This window comes from Phocoena sinus, chromosome 18 (genome assembly GCF_008692025.1).
Source record: "Phocoena sinus isolate mPhoSin1 chromosome 18, mPhoSin1.pri, whole genome shotgun sequence".
In the NCBI taxonomy this organism is placed as follows: domain Eukaryota; kingdom Metazoa; phylum Chordata; class Mammalia; order Artiodactyla; family Phocoenidae; genus Phocoena; species Phocoena sinus.
The window spans coordinates 5,711,953-5,732,474 of NC_045780.1; the positions used below are offsets into that span (position 1 = coordinate 5,711,953).

At 42.2% G+C, this 20,522-nt stretch overlaps 1 protein-coding gene across 3 annotated transcripts in view; it reads right to left on the reverse strand.

The window, feature by feature from the left end:
- FLT1 (fms related receptor tyrosine kinase 1) overlaps positions 1-20,522 on the reverse strand; it is a 172,753-nt gene that overhangs the window by 58,198 nt on the left and 94,033 nt on the right. For 2 of the 3 annotated variants that reach the window (XM_032610754.1, XM_032610753.1), the window contains exons 13-14: positions 17,047-17,355; positions 12,330-12,476 (exon numbers count right to left, since the gene is read on the reverse strand). In XM_032610754.1, coding sequence (XP_032466645.1) covers positions 12,330-12,476; positions 17,047-17,355 — 456 coding nt within the window. Of the gene's footprint in view, positions 1-12,329; positions 12,477-16,934; positions 17,356-20,522 lie in introns of those variants that run through there. The other variant, XM_032610755.1, reaches the window with a different exon arrangement.

A 20,522-nucleotide genomic window follows, 5' to 3' on the forward strand; every position in this document is an offset into this window, starting at 1 on the left:
AGTTATTAGAACAAGTAGAACTCATAAACGTGATGCTCTGCTTTGTGTTGCTGAGGTAATTTAATTGTAGGCCTGCTTCCTTCCAGATGGATCACCTAAATAATTTCCAACCACAAAAATCATGACAATTCCCACGGAAACTTACAATTTATCATGATCAAAACTCTCCTGCACCCATCAAAGTCCAATTCAAATGGCATTTCCTCCCCGAAGCCTCCCCTGATTACCTCAGTCAGAGGTGCTAATTTGTATCTGATGGAATTTCATGCCATTCATGTTGCATATTTTTGAGTTGACTTTGTACCTGTTATGTGTAAGTTTTTCAAAGGTGAGGACTAAGTTTTACTCACTTCCCTTTTCTTTAGAATATAACAAAATGTCTGGCTCATGGTAGGGAATGAGTGTTACGTTTAGGAAAAAAAAAGTAATTTTCGTTATGATAGTCTTGGCTCACCAACTAAATGATAAACGCTTTGAAGTTGGCATGCGCTACGTTTTCAATAAATGGTAGCTATGATGATGTAGTTCTAGGTCACAGTAAATAATCATACCTTTAGATTGGCAGTTCTGAAAGGAATTCAGCAGCTGAGAGCTGTATCTGAATTAAGGATCAGAAGAGCGAAAATACAGATTCAGGATGGTTAAAGGTGACCCAAGAAAACTAGCGATAGGATGTCTGATTGATTTCCCGCAAGCAACACAAAGGAGATAGTACATATCCAGTCAAACTTCGGAGGTTGGAAAACTATGTCTGGGGAAGAGAAATCCAAGCTTAGTAAATTTTAAAGGCTGACAGAATTCAGGAATGAAGAATGATGGGCTCATCAAATAGCACTAAAAAGATGGACGAGTCCTGTGTTTTCACATGGTCACCATACAGCTTCTTCCTTCTTTATTGAGAATTTCACTCTAAGGTCAAGCCTTGTGGCAAAGCCTTTACAGATGTAAGGAAAAAAAAGTTGGTAAAGTATGGAATAATCCGAGACATGGTGAAAAGCAGCCTTATAATAACGTGCTAAGTTGTAAGAGAGTTGTGAGATGTTTAAAACATATGGTCTAAAGGGGATCTGATGGGCGATGTGATCTGTGGTGAGACTGTTGGCTCTATAGCCTTGAAAAAGACAGAGAAAGAAGAGAAGCTCTTAGAAAAGAATGAGATTAAGGACAGTGATGAACAAGCTGTATAATATTCCTCTCCATGCAACCACTGAATAAGGGGAAAGCCATAAACAAAGGTTCTTTCATTTGAGATAAGGTCTATTGCTTCACTAGTTTAACTTCCAAAAGTGGGTTATGATAACAGAATAGTTTCTAGACGCTCTTAAGAAATTGTAAACCAGTTGAACTGAAGGGGTTGTGGTTGAAGTGAGCACCCTGTAGCTATGCCAAAAACACATGTATTTCTAAACACTTAAAAGGGAAAAGCATTTTTTTGCCCTTTCACTGTGAACTTTACTATTGTTCCAATGAAGTAGTTCAAGATGATTTGGGCACTTAAAAAACATGTCAAGTGGTGCTAACTCTACAGTTATTAGCTATAAAACCTTAGCTATTCACCATTTATGTCTATAAATTATAAACACATGCGTGCATGTGTGCACACACGTAATATACACACATGCACTCATCCCCGCCCCAATAAATTCTTGTGGTATGTTCAGATTGGCCATAGCCCCTTCCATGAGGTTGGATGAATTTGTACTGCAGGATACAGCCATTCACCTTAAGTGGCCTTTCTGTGGATAGTAAAGTAGCGTTTCTATGACCATTTTAAGGCAGGAAATAATATGGCACTGCATAAGAGGTTAAAGTCAAGAAGGTGTTTTTCCATCGTTAGGAGAATAGCTAAATAAATTATGGAACACATACTATGTTATAGTGTATGCCTGCTTAAAAAAATGAGGCAGACAATAGGTACAGACATAGAAAGATCTCCAGGATATATTGTGATAAAAGCAAGTCATAAAACAAAACACGGAGTATGAGCTCAACTCAAACTTATCTTAGAGATGCTGGCTTTCCCATATAGCCCTACTGTAATCCATTATCTTATTTTGTTCGTCACAACAGTTAGTACTATCTGATTGTATGCTGTAGGCTTATAGTTTTGTTTGTTAAATTTATTACCTGTACTTTCCCATTAGAATGGAAATTCAAGGTCCCTGTTTTGTTTCCAGCACCTGGTGTACTCCTGGCACAGAGCTGGCTCTCAGGGAACAGCTGTTGAATGAATGAATGAACCCCATCTATCATTTGCCTCACATATATCTGTGTCCCACATTTGCATATATACACATATGTAGGTAAAAAATGGAAAAATCTTTGATGAAATACACATGAAACAGTTATGTGTCCATTCCCCATAAGGGAAATTTTTACAGCTTATTCTATTTTGGTACGATGTGAGCTTTGAAAATGAAAACGTACTCATGTATTACTTATTAAAATAAATAACAGGAGTTTTAATAATGAAATTGTAGGCCTCTTTACCATCAACAAAGAGCCACTGAATGAACGTTGAAAAGCTCTGTGGATCCAAAGACTTATATATTTGCAAAACTTTAGAATATTGACTATGTATAGAATGATAAAATATTTTTGAAGAAAAGCAGATCTACGCTTCACGGTAATTTACAGTTGTGGTTTAAAGCAAGAAAAGGACAAGCCAAAACCTATTCCTTCAGGAGACTGGCGAGAGAGAGTGAGGGAGAGAGGGAGCGAGGGAGAGAGGGGGAGAGAGGGAGCGGGGGAGCGAGGGAGAGAGGGAGCGAGGGAGAGGGATCTCAGAAGCAGATTATGCAAAAATCAAGCTTTGACTGAATGTGGGTGGAGGAGGAGTGAATTTACTTGATTTAACTTTTTCAGTAGCAATTAAGTGATGGGCTGAGTTCACAGATGAGCATCTGAGAATGTATTTGTTGGCATATTTTCCTTAATTGAACTGGGCAGAGTGGTGACCCCAGCTGCATTGCTATGTGTCACTTTAGATCCTGGTTAAGCTGTTTCAAGTTTGTCCTTGCGGGGGGAGGAGGAGTTTCCATGCAAATGCTGAACTTGTGAGATAGAAAAACCTCATCTCATTATTTTGCCAAGAGATGGAGGAGAAAACTTATCCAGGTAGTGTCTGAGTTTTCTTTCTTTAGTCACCCAGGCTTCAATGTAAGCAGGAAATTGTGGATTGGGGATGGAGACCCGCTTCCACTCCAAGAGCCCAGACCATGGCTCTTAGTTTTGGAGTTAGTGACTCTGGACAGGGCACAGCCCCTGCTGGTCTCTGGGAACACTCCTGGGAGAGTCTGCCCTCCCCCTCCCCCATCCCCATCCATCTTTATTTCTCTCTTGTTTTTCTTGCTCTCCCTTCCTTTTTCTCTGCTACTGGTCTCTCAAACATCGACTGCTCTTCAGACAAAGCAAGCTGCTGATCGTGGCCGTGCTCAAAGTACAGTTCCATGGGTCACAAGAGGTCACAGAAAAGGTCAAAAGAGGGGGTGAATTCACAGTCAGAAGGGAAGAGCCTTAAGGGGTATGAGGTTTCCCTTTGAGGTGATGCGAAAGTTCTGAAACTAGACACTGGTGATGGGTGCAGGGCATTGTTAAAATACGTACTGCCACTGAATCGTGCGCTTTTAATGGGTAAAATGGTAAAATTGATGTGTATTTTGCCACAATATTTTTAAAAAAGGGAAAGGATCTTTCTAAAGCGATGCCCACATTTACAAGTTCTCTCCCATTTCTTATGTTCTAAATTTTTCATTTGAACATTCAAGAGGGCTTCTAAAAAGGCACCCAACCAAACGTAAACAACTTGCAGGGGACCTTGTTGTTTATATGAACGAGTCTGTGCCGGCTTATGTGTGACCCCTCAGCTGGGTCTTGCTGTGGCTGACAGCTTTTGGGAGGCTTTTCTGGGCTGAATGGGGATGAGGATAATAGGCTGGAAAAGGCATCCAAGTAGTTTCCTTTGGGCAAAGCATTAGGATGTGATACGATGCTATGTATGTACATGTAAGACCTAAATACGGTGGAACTTGACGATAAAGAGAGAGATTTGGGGGTGTCAGGATTGAGTCTCCATAAATAACTTCTACTGATTTCCAGTACAAAACGGGCCTCTACTCACGGGTTACTTTTCTGGATGTAAACGCTACAGCTCCACTGCCCTACATGCGTCAGTCCCACCAAACCAGCCAAGCGTTAGCAAGTAATCGCAGGAAGTAATTCTCCAGTCTTTTAGCAGGTTACAGCTGTGGTTAGGGTCGGGGGTCCTCTTGTCTGGATTGGGCTAGTAGCTCTGAACTCTGGCAGTGCCAACCAATGAACTGTCTTCCCTGCTATTACCCCAACTCCAATCCCCCCTTAATTCCACTCCTTTTCCCCTCACCTTCTAAATGGAAGTTTATCCTTAGAAAAGAGCTGAGCCTCGGTTCTATGCTATGTTCAGGGTGTCCTTCACGCTTACGTTGCTCTCACAGATACAACTAAACCTTGAGATATTCTGGCAGAAGAGTTTTGGATGAAGAGCTACCGGGGTATCTACTAGTGAAGCTTGGCCCTTCTTGGTCTGGGTACCTAGAACCCTTTACCTTAAAGACACAGGTAGCAGAGGAAGGGATGACGTGATTGGCTGATGAGCCGATCACGTGAGCACATTGCCTCAGTGCATGATGGGAATGATAAACAGAGCAGCCCACTCAGCTCCCCCTGTGCTGCCCTGTGTGTACCTGGGATGTTTATACTCATTTCTTTCCTGCAATGTCTCTTAATCCATTTTGCACCATAAGGGTACATTTCATGAGAAAGAAAAGGCAATTACTATTCAAGTTTTGCAAAAGGTTAATTGACATTTCTGAATTTCATTATTCTAGGAAATCATGCAAAAATAGCCTGAGAGTGAGGGTCGGTTTATCATCCCGGGGCATCAACATCCTCATTGATCTTTCTCCTCTGCTTTTCCTCAGGATCTTTCTCAGATCTATGAAAACCACTTGACACTTCAGGTGTAATTCTGTCCCCCAGGTACTAGGACAGTAGGTCACCTTGATCTGAATATGCGCTTACAGGTACAGATATTTGGTGTCAGTGACACAGTGACGACAGGAAAGATGCCCCTTTCAGATCCTTAGATAAATAGTCCTAGTGACCAAGATCTCACTTAGGAAGGAACATTGAGAGTGAGATGGAATTAATTCTTCCGAGATGGAATTAATTCTTCCTGAATTCTTTGTGGTTCCAACCCTACTGTTTTAATCTTAAAATATTCTGAAAATGTCTTGCTGTTCTAGAAATTTCGATGACGGTTTCTTGGGCTTTACTAAAAACATCTCAGGTCAGTATCGCCTTCTGTTCTCTGAAATATTTTCAGAGAGGAAGGGCTTACTTTTTTCAGCAGTTGAATGGCTTTTGTCAGGAACCCCGTTTTCTCTGTACCCCCATCTGGGAGATGGTTTGTGCGTGCATCAGTGTAGACCTAAGCTGGACCCACCTCCTGCCACCTCTGCTTTGCAAACTGATCTTGATTCCTTACAGTGTCACTACGAACTCAGTGGCCAACAGCCCCACTTGCTGTGCTTACTCAGCTCTGTCACAGCTTTAAACATTTTAGGACCTCACTGGACAATCTGGGAAGAGTGTGAGCTAGAAAGGTGACTTTTTTGATCATTTGGGGGGAACTGCCAGTCCCTTGGGCAGGTGGCTGGAGGAGTTACAAAGACACTCCGGGGAGTCAGAGGTTCTCCAGGGTGACTTTATTCCATTGTTCCAAGTCTGGGTGCAAATTCTTAAAATGGTTAGCCTGACAGAAAGAATGTTTCTTAAAGGAGCTTTCCTGTCTGTCTACCCCTAAGAATCAAACCATACTCAAAGCAGCCACTGTCATGGAATCTGTCTCCAACTTAGAGCTCTCGTGGTGCTTCTCTGGTACTGGTCATTTCACATTTTCCTTTCATGTCTGGTCCTTTATATTATACTCACTTTAGTGGCTCTGTTCTCTTTTAACCTGTCTCTTCAAAGTAAATATGCCTCTTCAAAGTAAACATGTCTCAAATCACCTCCCTCTTTCAACACTTTGCACCCTATCAGTCCCTCCTAATCGTTCCCAGTTCTTTACTTGGGTCTAATCTGGAGGTTCTCCTACCTTTTATCACTCTTTGCGTCTTTTCTCTTATTTCCTCCTTATCTCTCTTCCATTCGATGTATTCCACTAAGAATGAATGATTGAGAACCTACCGTACACTCAGTGTTGAAGCAGGAAAATTAAAGTACAAAGGATGTATTTTTTCAATTATCTAATGTATTAAAGATCTTTTAGTCCTGCGATGGAGCCACATTTTCTACCTGTCCCATTTATTAATTCACCTTATTCCATTTTTAGGCTCATTAACTCTGGTGCCCATCGTCCTGATGATAGTAAGTTAGGACACACATGGCTGGTGCCTGAAGAAGCTGTGTTCACTTAAAGACGTACACTAACTGATTACCTTAGATATTTGCTTGTTCAGATTTTCATTTTCTTGTTCACTGCTGTATTTGCAGGGCCTTGCACAGCACCAGACACAAAATAGTGCCTTAATGATGTCTCCTGAATGAATAAAAGACTGTGGGGCTGATATGGAATGAATTCTGGACCTTTTAAAACTAACTGGATTTTGGTTCAAAATAATTTTTAATTTTATATACGGCATGTCCACTTCTTTAAAATGCTTTGAATATTTTAATATGCTTTACTTTTTTTCTTTTTTGCGGTACGCGGGCCTCTCACTGTTGTGGCCTCTCCCGTTGCGGAGCACAGGCTCCGGACGCGCAGGCTCAGCGGCCATGGCTCACGGGCCCAGCCGCTCCGCGGCATGTGGGATCTTCCCGGACCGGGGCACGAACCCGCGTCCCCTGCATCGGCAGGCGGACTCTCAACCACTGCGCCACCAGGGAAGCCCTATGCTTTACATTTTTAAAAATAAAATTTTAAAAATAAACTACAGTTTTTATAGCTTAATCTTTAAGGGCTGGAAATGAGAAAATATTCATTGCTTTAAATGCTTATTAATGCCCACAAGGTCATTTAAAACTAGTGTCTGTTCTCTTCTGAGTGATGGGAACTAGCGTTTAGCTCCACGTGCTCTGCGTTCAGAGTTGCTCTTCTGGTTTAAACCTTGGTCTGCTACCCACTAGCCCTATGACCTGGAGCCACTTATTTCCCTTATGTTTCTGCTTCCTCATCCCACAGCCTGTCAAACAGGCACAATAATTTAGCAAACCTCATAGAACTGTTAGGAGGAGTTAAACAAACTAACATTAGTAAGGAGCTTAGAATAGTACAGGCCACCTAACGAGAGTGTGCAAAGTCAAAACAGACCTGGAAATGCAGCTGATAACAGTACCTACCTCAGATGACAGTCGTGGAAAGTATCAATAAACGAGACATTTGTAAAACTCCTAACAGTTCCTGGGTACCTGGTGAGTGCTCAGTACATTTTTATTATTTTCGATAAAGAAAACCTACGAAGATAGTATATCTATCTTCAAAGGTTTTAACGGGCACACGTCAAGCCAGAGAACAGCTAAGTGATGTGCTCTACGACGTGACACAGATTGTTAAAAAAAAAAAAAAAAAAAAGCAAACATCAGAGAAAAGGAAGGATTACGTGCTCTGGGATGTGAAAGGAGGCTCCTCTGGCCAGAGGCTGGGGGAGAAAACGAGCCAGTGCAGGCTGTGGCGGAAGTCACGGGGGTAGATGGGAGTTAGCAGGGTTGGGCCATGCAGTCGAGGCCCTGGGAAGCCTGCAGGTGTGATGGGTTGTGTGGCTGGCAGTAGGGAGTCCGCCCGTGGGTGCCCTGGGGAGGGGACTTCCTGCCCCCCTAAGTACATGCTTCCCTGGGCTGCGTGCTTAGGACCTCTTCTGTCCCTGCTTGATGTCCCTTGTCCCAAGAACTTACTACTTGGCTTTCATAGAACTTTCTAGAAATTGCATTTCTTCTCTAGAATGGCTCTGCCCCCATGGAAAGGTCTTCCTGAAAGGAAATGAGAAGGGAGAGAAGAAGTTCCCCTCCCTTAAATTCTCTCGGCAGGTGTTTGATCGCCACTTGTCCAGAACATTAACTCTCTTCTCTGTTTTCTTTGGACTCGAGTAAGTTGTCATTTACCAAAAACAATGATAATGGGCCAGATCCTATCAATGATCCAAGGTCACCAAAATACTCTCAGTATATAGGTTCTTTTTGAGTTGCCAGGCTTCATATAAAAAGATGCATCTCGGGCTTCCCTGGTGGCGCAGTGGTTGAGAGTCCGCCTGCCGATGCAGGGGATGCGGGTTCGTGCCCCGGCCCGGGAAGATCCCACATGCCGCGGAGCGGCTGGGCCCGTGAGCCACGGCCGCTGAGCCTGCGCGTCCGGAGCCTGTGCTCCGCAACGGGAGAGGCCACAACAGTGAGACGCCAGCGTACCGCAAAAAAAAGATGCATCTCAAGTCTCCAAAGGATGCACAGTTTATTCTCAGGTTTTAAAAACCCAGTTAAGCTTTCCAAAGGCTTAGGATATAATGAGCTAGCTTTCAGTCTTTTTCAGCCTGTGATCTTGATGTTTTTCTATGTCAGCTTTGGAACAACCAGTGAGTTAATTAAGGATGATCACTTTGGTTATCCGTAATCTTCACTTATAGATTTGTAAAAAGAAGCAACCATAAAAGAAGTGGTATTTTTGAAGATATCTACACACACGGACAAAAGGGTCACAGTCATACAGGGTGTTGCATTGGCTGCTGATCTACCGCCTCAAATGGGAGTCTCACATATGAAACTTTACAAATACCATATAAATGCACGTAAGAAAGAGATTATCTCCAGAAAATTAAGAAATTCCTTTCCAAAACAACTATAGTAGTTTTAAAGAGTGAATAAAGGGAACAGAGAGAGAGAGAGAGAGAAAATTGACAATTTAGTATAGCGGAACTCAATAAATGCTAATAATAGCATATTAGAATGATATTTAGGGAAGGTTTTATATAAGAATTTATATAAAACTCTTTTTAGATGTTCTTCTTTTGGCCCTCAGAAGATCAAAGAAAGCTGTGAGGAGGACATCTTTGTTAGATTTAGAGTCGTTTGACATTTGAGCTGACTTATTAATTAACCCTCTGATACCTTCCAACAGATTCTGACAATTCGTGGGCCAATTTCTATACAGATGAGGGAGGTGGGTGGGAAGATAGTATTTACTAAACCATGTCTATGGGTCAGCTCAGTTATATTAACTCATTGCAACCATACCACATTCCTCTGTGGTCAGTATTATCTCAGTTTTATAAATAAGGAAATACAGGCTCAGAGGGTAAGGATAAGTGAGTCGCCCAAATTCTCTGACCCACGAGGACAATGCTAGGATGCAAACCCGCCCAACACCTCATAATATTTTTCCATTTACAGTCACTCCCTGGTCTCTCCCTCTAATCCCAGAACAGTCATGAGCTTTCAAATTGGTTCAACTCTAATTCTTGAATCCATATCCAAAGCACAAAAACTGAATTTAAGTCAAATTTACTACTTTCAAAGAACCATCCAACATTTTACGACATTTCACAAAATATATTTTGTGATCAAGTCAATTTGGGGAATACAGAACTTAAAAGCACAGTTCACCTGATTTTTTCAGTACAGGACTTCTTTGGGTCTTTAATATACTAATGTGAACTCTGAATCTCTAAGGGGAGCATATTACAGACATTGTTTCCCAAGCTATTATTTATTCACATATTCATTCATCCTTTTATTTTGCTAGAATACTTCAAGGGCTGAATTTTCTATGAAACTACCTTTCTTTTCCTTATTTATTTATTTATTTTTGCGGTACACGGGCCTCTCACTGCTGTGGCCTCTCCCGCTGCGGAGCACAGGCTCCGGACGCACAGGCCCAGCGGCCATGGCTCACGGGCCCAGCCGCTCCGCGACACGTGGGATCCTCCCAGACCGGGGCACAAACCCGCGTCCTCTGCAACGGCAGGCGGACTCTCAACCACTGCGCCACCAGGGAAGCCCGAAACTACCTTTCTTAATAGTGTGTCATCTTGGGCAAATCACTTTACCTCTTTGCACCTCCATTTTCTACTCTTCAAGTGGAACTAAAGATATTCCAAAGGTCCCTTTAGCTTTAAAAATTCTATGGTGCAGCCTCTCTCCTCCCCCAAAGTCTAGGCATTTGTGCTACCAAGTGAACTTGCTAAGGATAAGATTTTCTGAAAACCATTCATTCATTCACGAAACATTGATTCATTGCCAAGCACTATGACAGGTTTTGAGGACAAAAGGACAAGATACAAATCACATGAAGATACAGTGTACTCAGGATGAGGCCGTGATATGATGATAAACACAGAGGAAGAGAGCATACACATGAACTCATGGTACAGTACAGGAAGAGGGCAGTAGCGACATGCACAGATAATACAGACTCGCACGAACCGGTGACTATAAGACAACTCAGGAAGAGAGGACAGAAATACGCCTAGATAATAAAGACTCACGGAGAACCTGCCTCCTCTTTGCAGGGGTTGAGTTAAGGCTTTCAGGAGGGAAAACACCCAGTGTCTTAAGGGATGGGTCGGCATTCCATGAAGGGAAGGCACTCCAGGCAGAGGGGACACAGGAACAAAAAAAGCATAGGGGCTGAAGCAGCATGACATGTGCCGCGATCTACAAGAGTTTGGCAATTGTTAGAATGTAAATAAAGTTCAAGGCGGGGGGAGCATTCGCTGTAAGAAGTAGGCAGGGCCCGTTGTTGAAGGCCTTCTTTGTCAGATGCTTGAACTGGGTCCTGTGATGGAGAGCCAGTGGAAGACTTGGAACAGGGATGCGCCATTTTAGTTGTGTGGAAGACAGATGCAAAGAGAGAAAAAGAGAGGTAGGGAGACCAGTGAGGAGACTCCTGCAGATGTCCAGGACATAGACAGTGAGCACCTGAACCAGGAGACTGACGAGAAGAAAGCAGAGGAAAGAATGGATTTGAGACACAGTTCACATTTTGTAGGTACAACCTGCTCAGCCTGCTGGATTAGAGGAAGAGGGGGAAGGAGAGAGACCACCTCTAATGTGGATGATGGATACACGATGTCTGTACAAGAGGAGGAAAATCATGTGATGTGATCAGTTTTGGACCTGCTTAGCATAAGGCCTTTCTAAGGTATTTGTAGATATGTTAAAATTGGAGATGCTCTACCACAACCTTCTTCTGTGCATCAAACTCAAATGGAGATTTCATTTTGAGGATTCGCATTGAAGGATGACTCCATATTGCTGGTTATTTGATTTAGGTTGTCAGGATGTTGCAAATAAATGGCAAGTTTATCTTTAATAGAAATGTAATTACTAATCAAAATTATAACTGAGTTCATTTTACTCTTATTCAACCATGGAGTCACGAGGCACACAATAATGTTTATACTTGCGGATTTAAGTGTAGTTGGTATTAAATATATATTTTTGTTGAAAGACAATCAACATGACCATTAATTTAGATTTTTTTTTACCAGTATTATAAAATGTAATTTAAAATATCCTTCTTTTTACCAAACCATTGAAATTGTTATAAGGTGAACTAAGGAGGCTATAAATCTACTCTGAACTTCATCTATGCCAGGCGTTCAAAACTTTGCTATACCTCAAATCAAGGAACTAACGGCTCACTCTTCCCTGCTGTCAAGATGAACTGAAACATTTTCTGAGGGGCTCTTACCATTTCTCTCTGAATGCACGATTTTTTTTTTTTTTTTTTTTTTTTTTTTTTTTTTTTTTTTTTTTGCGGTACGCGGGCCTCTCACTGTTGTGGCCTCTCCCGTTGCAGAGCACAGGCTCCGGACACACAGGCTCAGCGGCCATGGCTCACGGGCCCAGCCGCTCTGCGGTATGTGGGATCTTCCCGGACCGGGGCACGAACCCGTGTCCCCTGCATTGGCAGGCGGACTCTCAACCACTGCGCCACCAGGGAAGCCCCCATGATTTTTTTTTTTTTTTTTTGCCGCCTGACTTGTAGGATCTTAGTTCCCCAATGAGGGATCGAACCCAGGCCCTGGCAGTCCTGACCACTGGACCGCCAGGGAATTCCCTGAATGCACGATTTAAAGCAGATTCTGGAAGGATCTTTCTGTAGGGGTAGGAATATGGTCTGTAGTAAGAACTGACTCCAGTATCCCTCGCTGCAAGTGATATAAGCATGAACCAGAACCCAATTCATCTTTGCAGGTCTATCAGCAAGTAGTTCTAGACATCCTGAAAGGAGGTGATAGGAATTTTAAGGGAAGAAGAAGGTGAGAAGAAAGAGTAAACACAAGGAAAAAAAAATCTCTTACCAGGTTCTTGTTGTATTTTGTGGTTGTTTTTAAACCAGGTTATCTGAGGCTCTGGGACACCGTTAGCGTGACAATCTAAAGTCGTAGAACTGCTGATAGCCACTGTGTGATCACTGAGGTTTCGTAGGAGGTAGGGTGCTTCCTGATCTAGTGAATAAAGAAAGGGAATTGTTATTACTCGTCAATTTTATTCTTTTATTATATATGCATATCCACATTTTAAAAGTAGAGAGGAAAACAGCAAAACTATAAGTTTTCATTCATATTTTATTCCCTCAATTTCTCCTCTATGGTCAGCCTACTGCTTCCTCTTTATTAAGTTACTACAATAAATTGAAATCTGTTAGAACACAGGAAAATCAAGAACTCAACTCTGTATTTTTAGATTTCAATATCAAGGTTTTCGCCTGGCCAACTAGTTTCCTTCCTTTCTTTGAGAGAAGCTTTTTCTAAAACCTAAGGATTTTGCATGATATTTTAGGAACTAAAAAGGAAACAGACATGATTTTGGATATAGGCTTGTAGGGAGTTTTTACATAAATACAGAGAGTTATAGTAACGAGCCAATCGAATTTTGTATTTTTGTGTTTCATTAACATGTGAGGGCATGTTTGTGTCACTCAGCTGTCAGTAACCTAAACTGTAAGGCAGCAGACCAAGTGGGAGAATTTCTTGCACTCTGAAAGCTTTATTGAGTATCTCTTTCCTCCAATCCCTTCCCAAATGCAAACGAACAAAGGATTAATTCAAGAGGCAGAGGCATAGACTTGTAGTTTTTGCACTATATAATAGTACAAACATTGTATTTTATATTACTTTCTCTTAAAACATACAAATATGATACAATTTATTTTAATAAAATGCCAACCGATATAGTACAACAAAATGGATTTAATACATTAGGATGCAATACATTACAACATTAAAATCTCACAGAGGGACAGCAGTACCCCAAGGCCCCCGTGAGTACGTGTCTCTATTTTTATGGAATCAGTCCTGCTGATGCGTATACATTCTAGTTGGGCAGGTGCTGGATCGGTAACTCAAGCTTCCACGGTCAAAGAGTAAAGACAACTCCTGAAATCTTTCCCCCCCCTCTCAAGTCATCCTTCCCCCCCTCTCAAGTCATCCTTCCCCCCGCCCCACTCGTGGCAAATCCTGGAAGACAAATCAAAATAGTTTGGGCATCACTTACACATTCTGCGTCACTGGTTTCAATTACACAGTCTGAGCTTTCTCTGACCATTCCTCATCTTATTGTACTAACACTGTGAAAGCAGCTTAGGAGTGATTACAACGCTCTAAGAGATGACACCTTGCAATGGCTCTGATTCCATGTCCCTGCAGGATTCTGCCGAGTCCCCAAACCTTTCTGTTTTTATTCCTGCAGGGAAACTCTCAGGATTAGCATTCATTAAAGCAATTGAGAAATCTCAGGTTAAGAAGTATATTACCATATGACTTTGAGAACATGTTGACATAGCATGACATGGCAGGGTGGCTATCTGTTAGGAGAAACAGATTTCTCATTCCATTTTGATTTCCATAGCTTATCATTAGTCTTTTCACATTTTATACAAAATGCAATCTGAAGGCAAAACAGACTTGAAGGAGTGCTAATTTATAAACTCGTCAACTATAGTGTGAAATGCGTGATAGCAACGATCCTTTGGCCTGTTTCAGTGTAGCTTTCCTAGTCTCATCTTGCGCCCCCCCCGGCAGACCCATTTTCATAGTTCTGGGTTTACATTCTGTCCAGTCTGTCAAATAGTTTTTCCTAATTGAAAACGCAGCCAGGTATCAAAATCTTCCATTTTGATAATTCTTACATGCTTGATCATTACAATTTTGACATTTTTACACAGTCAAGACCCCAGACACATCAGTGAACATGACGAGAGAATAAAGAACAGTATATTACTATTTAGCATCTTTTACAGCCAACTTTGACGCACCTCATTTAAAACTCAGAACAGACCCAGTTCACTGAGTTATACTTGTGATAGCTTCCTCTGGCACATTTACTGTTTCCCAGGTATTAAATATGATAAAATAATCTATCATTGTCCATAGGTCTTATTAGAAGACAGAAGTCTGAATACATGGCCTACCATGTACCCGAATTATTTTCATAGCTACAAACTGTAACATCATCAACACAGACAGGATTTGGCTTCCCTGACAGGTGTGTTTGAAGACAATGCTTATATAAAAGAGAGCATCTTCTTTTAACATAAACGTCACGCAGAACTCCCAAAGGCCCTATCTGTACTACACAAACTTGAGACGAGGGAAGCAGCCGGAAGGCTACAGAATGAACAGAGGACTCTCAATGAAATACAAAGTTCATATAAACATGTCTGAAACATACAGTATGATGATTTTTTTCTTTGTACCCATTTCTGGAAAAAAGAAACAAGTTCTCATTTTTGGCGAGTTTCAAAATGACCAATCAACCAAGGAATTGTTTTTTAATCAATTCCCACTTTATAGTAATCTACTTTGGCATTTTAAATAGGAAAGGTACGTCGAACCCATATTTTTAAACCTAAGTTATTTGGTGGAAATAGCTGCTTTCCAAAGTTTAACAAAGGGGAGCTTTCAAACTGAGGAAATCAGAATGAACGGACTATTTCTGCTGGTTATCAACAGCCAAAGATTGCTCCCCACCAGGTCCTTTTACTTCTCGGCATTCGAGCCCAAGAGATCTGCCAGGTCCCACAGATACGTACTTCCGATTCTCCATTTGGAAAGGGGACCGAGGAACCAGCCTCACACCCTCTACCCCATCTCGGTCATTCTCCATAGCAGGCTCTTGGTTCTTTCTCTATTTCCCCGTTATCCTCCCCTTACACCACACCTCGAAGACTAACTAAAAAAAAAAATCAAAACCCACCCAGTCCTTTCTTTTCCTTTTTTGAAACTCTCTGGAAGGATTCGTGACTCTATGGAATTCTTCAAATTATCTCTCGGAAGTACTTCAAATCATCTTCTGTAACTACTAAACCCTTCCCCTCCCTAGGAAAGGATAGGTTTTGCATGTCCATTTCACCATGTTTTTCAAAAGTACTCCCTAAACCATCTCATTTGCTCTTTCAGCTTTAGTAAAAATTGAGCCTCCCGCCCCCCCCCGCCCCCAGGTCCTCTGGTACTAAGGCAGTTTCCTGAAGGAACACACTGACTTATAATGAACAAAGAGTCCAGGCAAAAGAGCCATAGGTAAAGTTTCCAGATACAATCGATTATTCTTTCCTTTGGGCTGACAACTTCCAGGTTACTAATTGTTTTCAGAGCATTTGGGGCTCCATAAAAGTGCTATTGTTTACTCCTTCACATTTGACAAAAGCAATTCCCACGTGAAAGACAAGTTGAGCCGTGGGACAGAGTCTGTTACCTAAAGGAGGAAACAGTCTGGTGAGTTCCCAAGCCTGAAAAGCTGTCATATTGTCACCTCCTACTGAACAGCCCAGCCACTGTGTTCTCAGCCATGGCTATTTTGGTCATTATAGTTTGTTTTCCAGTAGTTCAGGCAAGTCACACGTAATGATCAATCATAAATGAAAACAACAGAACAACACATATGAAATTGGTGAAAAAGTCACTTTCCCCAGGAAAAAAAAATCCTATTCAATTCACATATGGGGAAAGTGGACTTTTTTTTTTTAAATGGACAAATTTGAGATTGACATTTAGAAGAATGCATTAAGCCTCTGGTCACAAGAGCCTTTATTTCCTTGATAAATTGATCATGGTACACAGTTGAATGCCATCCATCGGACAGGATAAAGTTCTTTAACCAGGGACAAAAATATTAGAAACAAAGGCACGAGCCACTTTTGTTCAGGTGCTGTCAGTGGCTGTGTAGTCCACTCAGAGGCAGTGAGGAGAAAACCCACTGGCCTTGTTGACTAGCTACTGGCATTGCAGGAGAGAACTGGGCTTGATCTGGGTGGACTTTTGTAACTCATACTGTGATAAAGCTTTAATACCTCTGAATGACACCAACACCTTGCACCTCTGGGGCCCACCTTAGACGCTCCAGTTTAAAATTAATGTGCTTAATATAAAAAAAAAGCATCTTCAAATAAATAAGCATTATAACTTGCTATCATCCAGGTGCTATTTACAAATCAAAAGCAGATGTAACAGTACAAAATAAAACCCGGCAGAGGTCCGTCAGAGTCTCCAATTCAACTGTCCTCATTCTGAGCTGGCCAATGAACTGATTCATGTCCATCTTTGGCAGACACCAGCATCTGTTTAAACTATTCGGGTCTGGCAGCTTGGAAACATAAACGTAAAAAGAGGTGGGCATTAAAGTGGAAGGAAAGGATCAGTCCCGAGTTGTCGTCTGTCAGGCAGGAGAAAACAGCAAAGAGCAAAACACACAGAGAATGCACTGCAGGGATCCTCCAAATCCAAACGTGCACCAGGTCGGCCCCAGAGAGCGGACCCCTCAGCCTGAACGGGGCGCCCAGAGCTGGGGGTCCCGGGGGGCTCAATGTTACTCCTATCATGGCCAAACTCGTTTTGGGAGGAGCTTCTCCTCTGAGCCGGAAAATGAGCAACAGTGACAATAAATCAAGATGATATGACACAACTGTTACTTTGTAATGAGTCCTTTAATGTTTTACATTACTTTGTGAGGTACAATCATTCCTTGTGCTTTTAAATTTGGAGATCCGAGAGAAAACAGCCTTTCTGTTGCAGTGCTCACCTCTAATGGTCACTTCTTTCTTCTGGAGGATTTCTTCCCCTGTGTACATGTTCCTGGCTCGGCAGGCATAGGTGCCCGAGTCTTCCAGGGAAACGTTCTTGATGACGAGGTGGAGCGTCACGGAGTGCTCTTTCGTGACGGCCGTTTTCTGCTTGCGGATGCTGTGCTGTATGGTTCGGTTGTTTACTGTCCGCAGCAAGATCCAGGCAATGTCTCTGTATAAGAACTTGTTAACTGTGCAAGACAGTTTCAGGTCCTCTCCTTCCGTAGGCATTTTTTCCAAGTTAACGTGAAATCCATTGGGCACATCTGGAAAAAAAAGAACAAAGGACTTGAGTGCATAGGAAAATCAGTGTCTCATCCAGAGGACATATCTCATTCTAAGACAGTCAGGGATCTTAAGGATTGTTCCTACACAAATTCAGCATCAACGTTAAAAGGATGGTATTTATCTTTTTTTTTTTTTTTTTTTAAAGGGGAACAGATCAGACATGGCAGGTAGGAACCAACTCAGTTCGTTCCGTCAGAAGCGAGACAGGAAATGCAAAATAGGACGTTATTAGGAGGGTACGCTCATTTGCTCTTCAAAGTGGAATGCTTTTTTTTTTTTACAACTTGGGATGATAACCCATTGCTTTATCATGTGCAGAAGTCCTCCTGGTAAGTGGGCAAAATAGTGAAGGACTCTAAGAGGAGTTTGTACTAGAAACGACAGGTGCTTTGATAGCCAAACTTATTTAACTAAGTTGTGAACAAGTGAGAACAGGAAGTCCCAGGTCTGCGCTAGGAGACTCCAGTTAACACTTTAATCCTAAACTTTGGACTGATGGCATCCTCTTCCTGCTGCTGGCCCATCACTCCCCCTGCTCTTTGCTGGCACCAAGGGGTCCTTGCTCAGGTCCCCTTTTATGGTGATTGCTCTACTCAGACATAAAAAAGCAAGATTTCTTTTTTTTTTTTTTGCGGTATGCGTGCCTCTCACTGTTGTGGCCTCTCCCGTCGCGGAGCACAGGCTCCGGACGCGCAGGCTCAGCGGCCATGGCTCACGGGCCCAGCCGCTCCGCAGCACGTGGGATCTTCCCGGACCGGGGCACGAACCCGCGTCCCCTGCATCGGCAGGCGGACTCTCAACCACTGCGCCACCAGGGGAGCCCAAAGAGCAAGATTTCTTCTGAAAATGCGGACGACTAATCTCGAAGAGTTGCTAGATTGCAAAGCGGGGGCAGAAGGTTTCTAAATCAAATCTGCTCTTAAAAAACATATTAAACATTTTCCTCAAAGGACTGCATCATTGGAAGTCATTTTCTCCAGTGTCATTCCCAGGTAACCTTCTTCTCCATCTTCTTGGCGCCTCTAGCCACAGCTCAAGAGCTCCCCTCCTCAGCTTTCTTAACCTGGACCGTCATTTAGCTTCTGCACTGAGAGTTCCTTAGTCTCCTTTTGGACCATCTCACCAGACGATTTTAGAATACCATTGGTTGTTACTAGCCCTGAACTGGCCTGCTCTCAAAACCCTCCCATCGCTTGTTACTAGCGGCGTATCTGTACTTGAGCAAAGAACTGGGGCCAACATTTCACAAAGAACTTTGAAGATGAAAAGCACTATGTTATGCTATTATTATTATTATCCTTTGCACACAAAGCTATAAAGAAACCTTTAAACCTTAAGGGGACAATAGTCCAAAATTAGATATCATATCAACTCTTTCCTAAATCTCACTTTGCTTGTTTTTTCTGATTTTTCTGGGCTCTGGCTTTATTATAAAGTGTCACGTCTGAAGAAATGCCAAAGTATTCATCTGGAACCTGGGAGCCGGGGGGTAGCAGTGGTTTACGAAGCTGTCAATGACTGGAGAGAGAGGAGGCCAGTGGAAGTTTTCCTGCTTTTAAAATGAAAACCTAAGAATGTGCCAGAAGAGGCAGAAGCAGCTGACCATAGTTTTTTAACATAACAATAAGGTGTCAGAAATAGCCCCTCTAATTCAGCATCTTTTTATACTTGGGACACTTTCCAAGCATGAGGAGCTAAACGTTAGCCATCAACTTTTACCCAGATACTAGGGCAGAAGTCTTGTGCACTGGTTGTAATCAAATTATTTCTGAAAAGACGGTAGCTTCCATTTTACGAAGTCCCATCCTGGTAGTCAGAGCTCAAGTGGGTCCCAAGTAACACCACTGAGATCATGTAGAGAGTTTCTATTTACTTTAGTGATTTGAAACTTCCTGTGGAAATAGCTCACAGGTTTCCTGGTGGAAGATTTTGTTTATCTTTGCCAAGCACCACCAGGAATCTCAAAATAAAATGCATTTAGTGACATTGGGAAACCAGGGAGATAAGGCAGCGCTGTTCCTGTTTCACCCTCAGTAATTGCTAACACACCCAGAGTCACGCTGAGTGCCAACAGAACAGCAAAAACACACACAGAGGAAAAGAAAAGAATCGAATCCGTTTTCAGGTCCGTTTCCCATATGGGGACACTGTTAGGAGGCTGATTTGGTTTATGTTGTCAGATGGCACTTAGAAATGATCTGTTTCTCGGTACAGCCCCTGCACTATTCTTTTCTGATCCATGGAAGGTGATAAATAAGATGTCCTAAACTAGGTAATGAATCCAGAGGGATTTTTCCCTTAATTCATGTCGATTTTTTTTTTAGCCTGAGTACAAAAACAGACCAAAGAAAGCATTGCCTTCTAACTCTCAAAATGAAAACAAGAAATCCTCCCACACTTAAGGATCTGTTGCAGACTCAGCCCAGGCTTCAGTAGCACCAACTAACACTCATCCATCCAACACGTAATCACATCCACGGCGTCTTAGGAGATGTGGTGGAGAAGACGCCACCCTTGCTCAGGAGACATCCCTCCCAGGGTTAGGTGAAAGGGTAATGTATTTACAGAGGTGCACACCTGGGGGTGGACATCTTGACTTGATTGGATCAAACGTGTGAATTAAGTTCATGAAAGAGACAAGCATAGACATTAAAAGGATGAAAGGTATCTCCTTTGTCAGGTGGAAATAAAGGCTTTACCTCAACTAGAGAACAGAAACAGCATTCTCTAAACAGAAAGTGAGTGGTGACTAGAAAGTTTTGCTCGTTTCAAATAGATACTATGGACAAGTGAACGGCAGAGTTGGAGTAGAAGCTGTGGAGGATGCTAATGGCCATAGCAAACTGGTTCACATCAGTTCAGAAGGCAGCTCTGTGGCAGCATGATTGAAATGAGGATCAGTACAGATCCAATTCTCGATCTTTTGATTTTGAGCAGTTCAATTTTAGACAGCTCTTTTAAAGCATGACCTGCACTAGGTCAAGTATAAGCATGGAACAAATATACATTCATTTTTCAGAAAATCGTCATGGAAGGTGCAGCATTCCTAAAGAATATTTAGTCTCAGCTCTAGTGAGGCTAAATCTCACGACAGAGATTTGAGTAAGAAAAAGAGAAGAGTTTTAGAAATCATGAATGTAAGTAA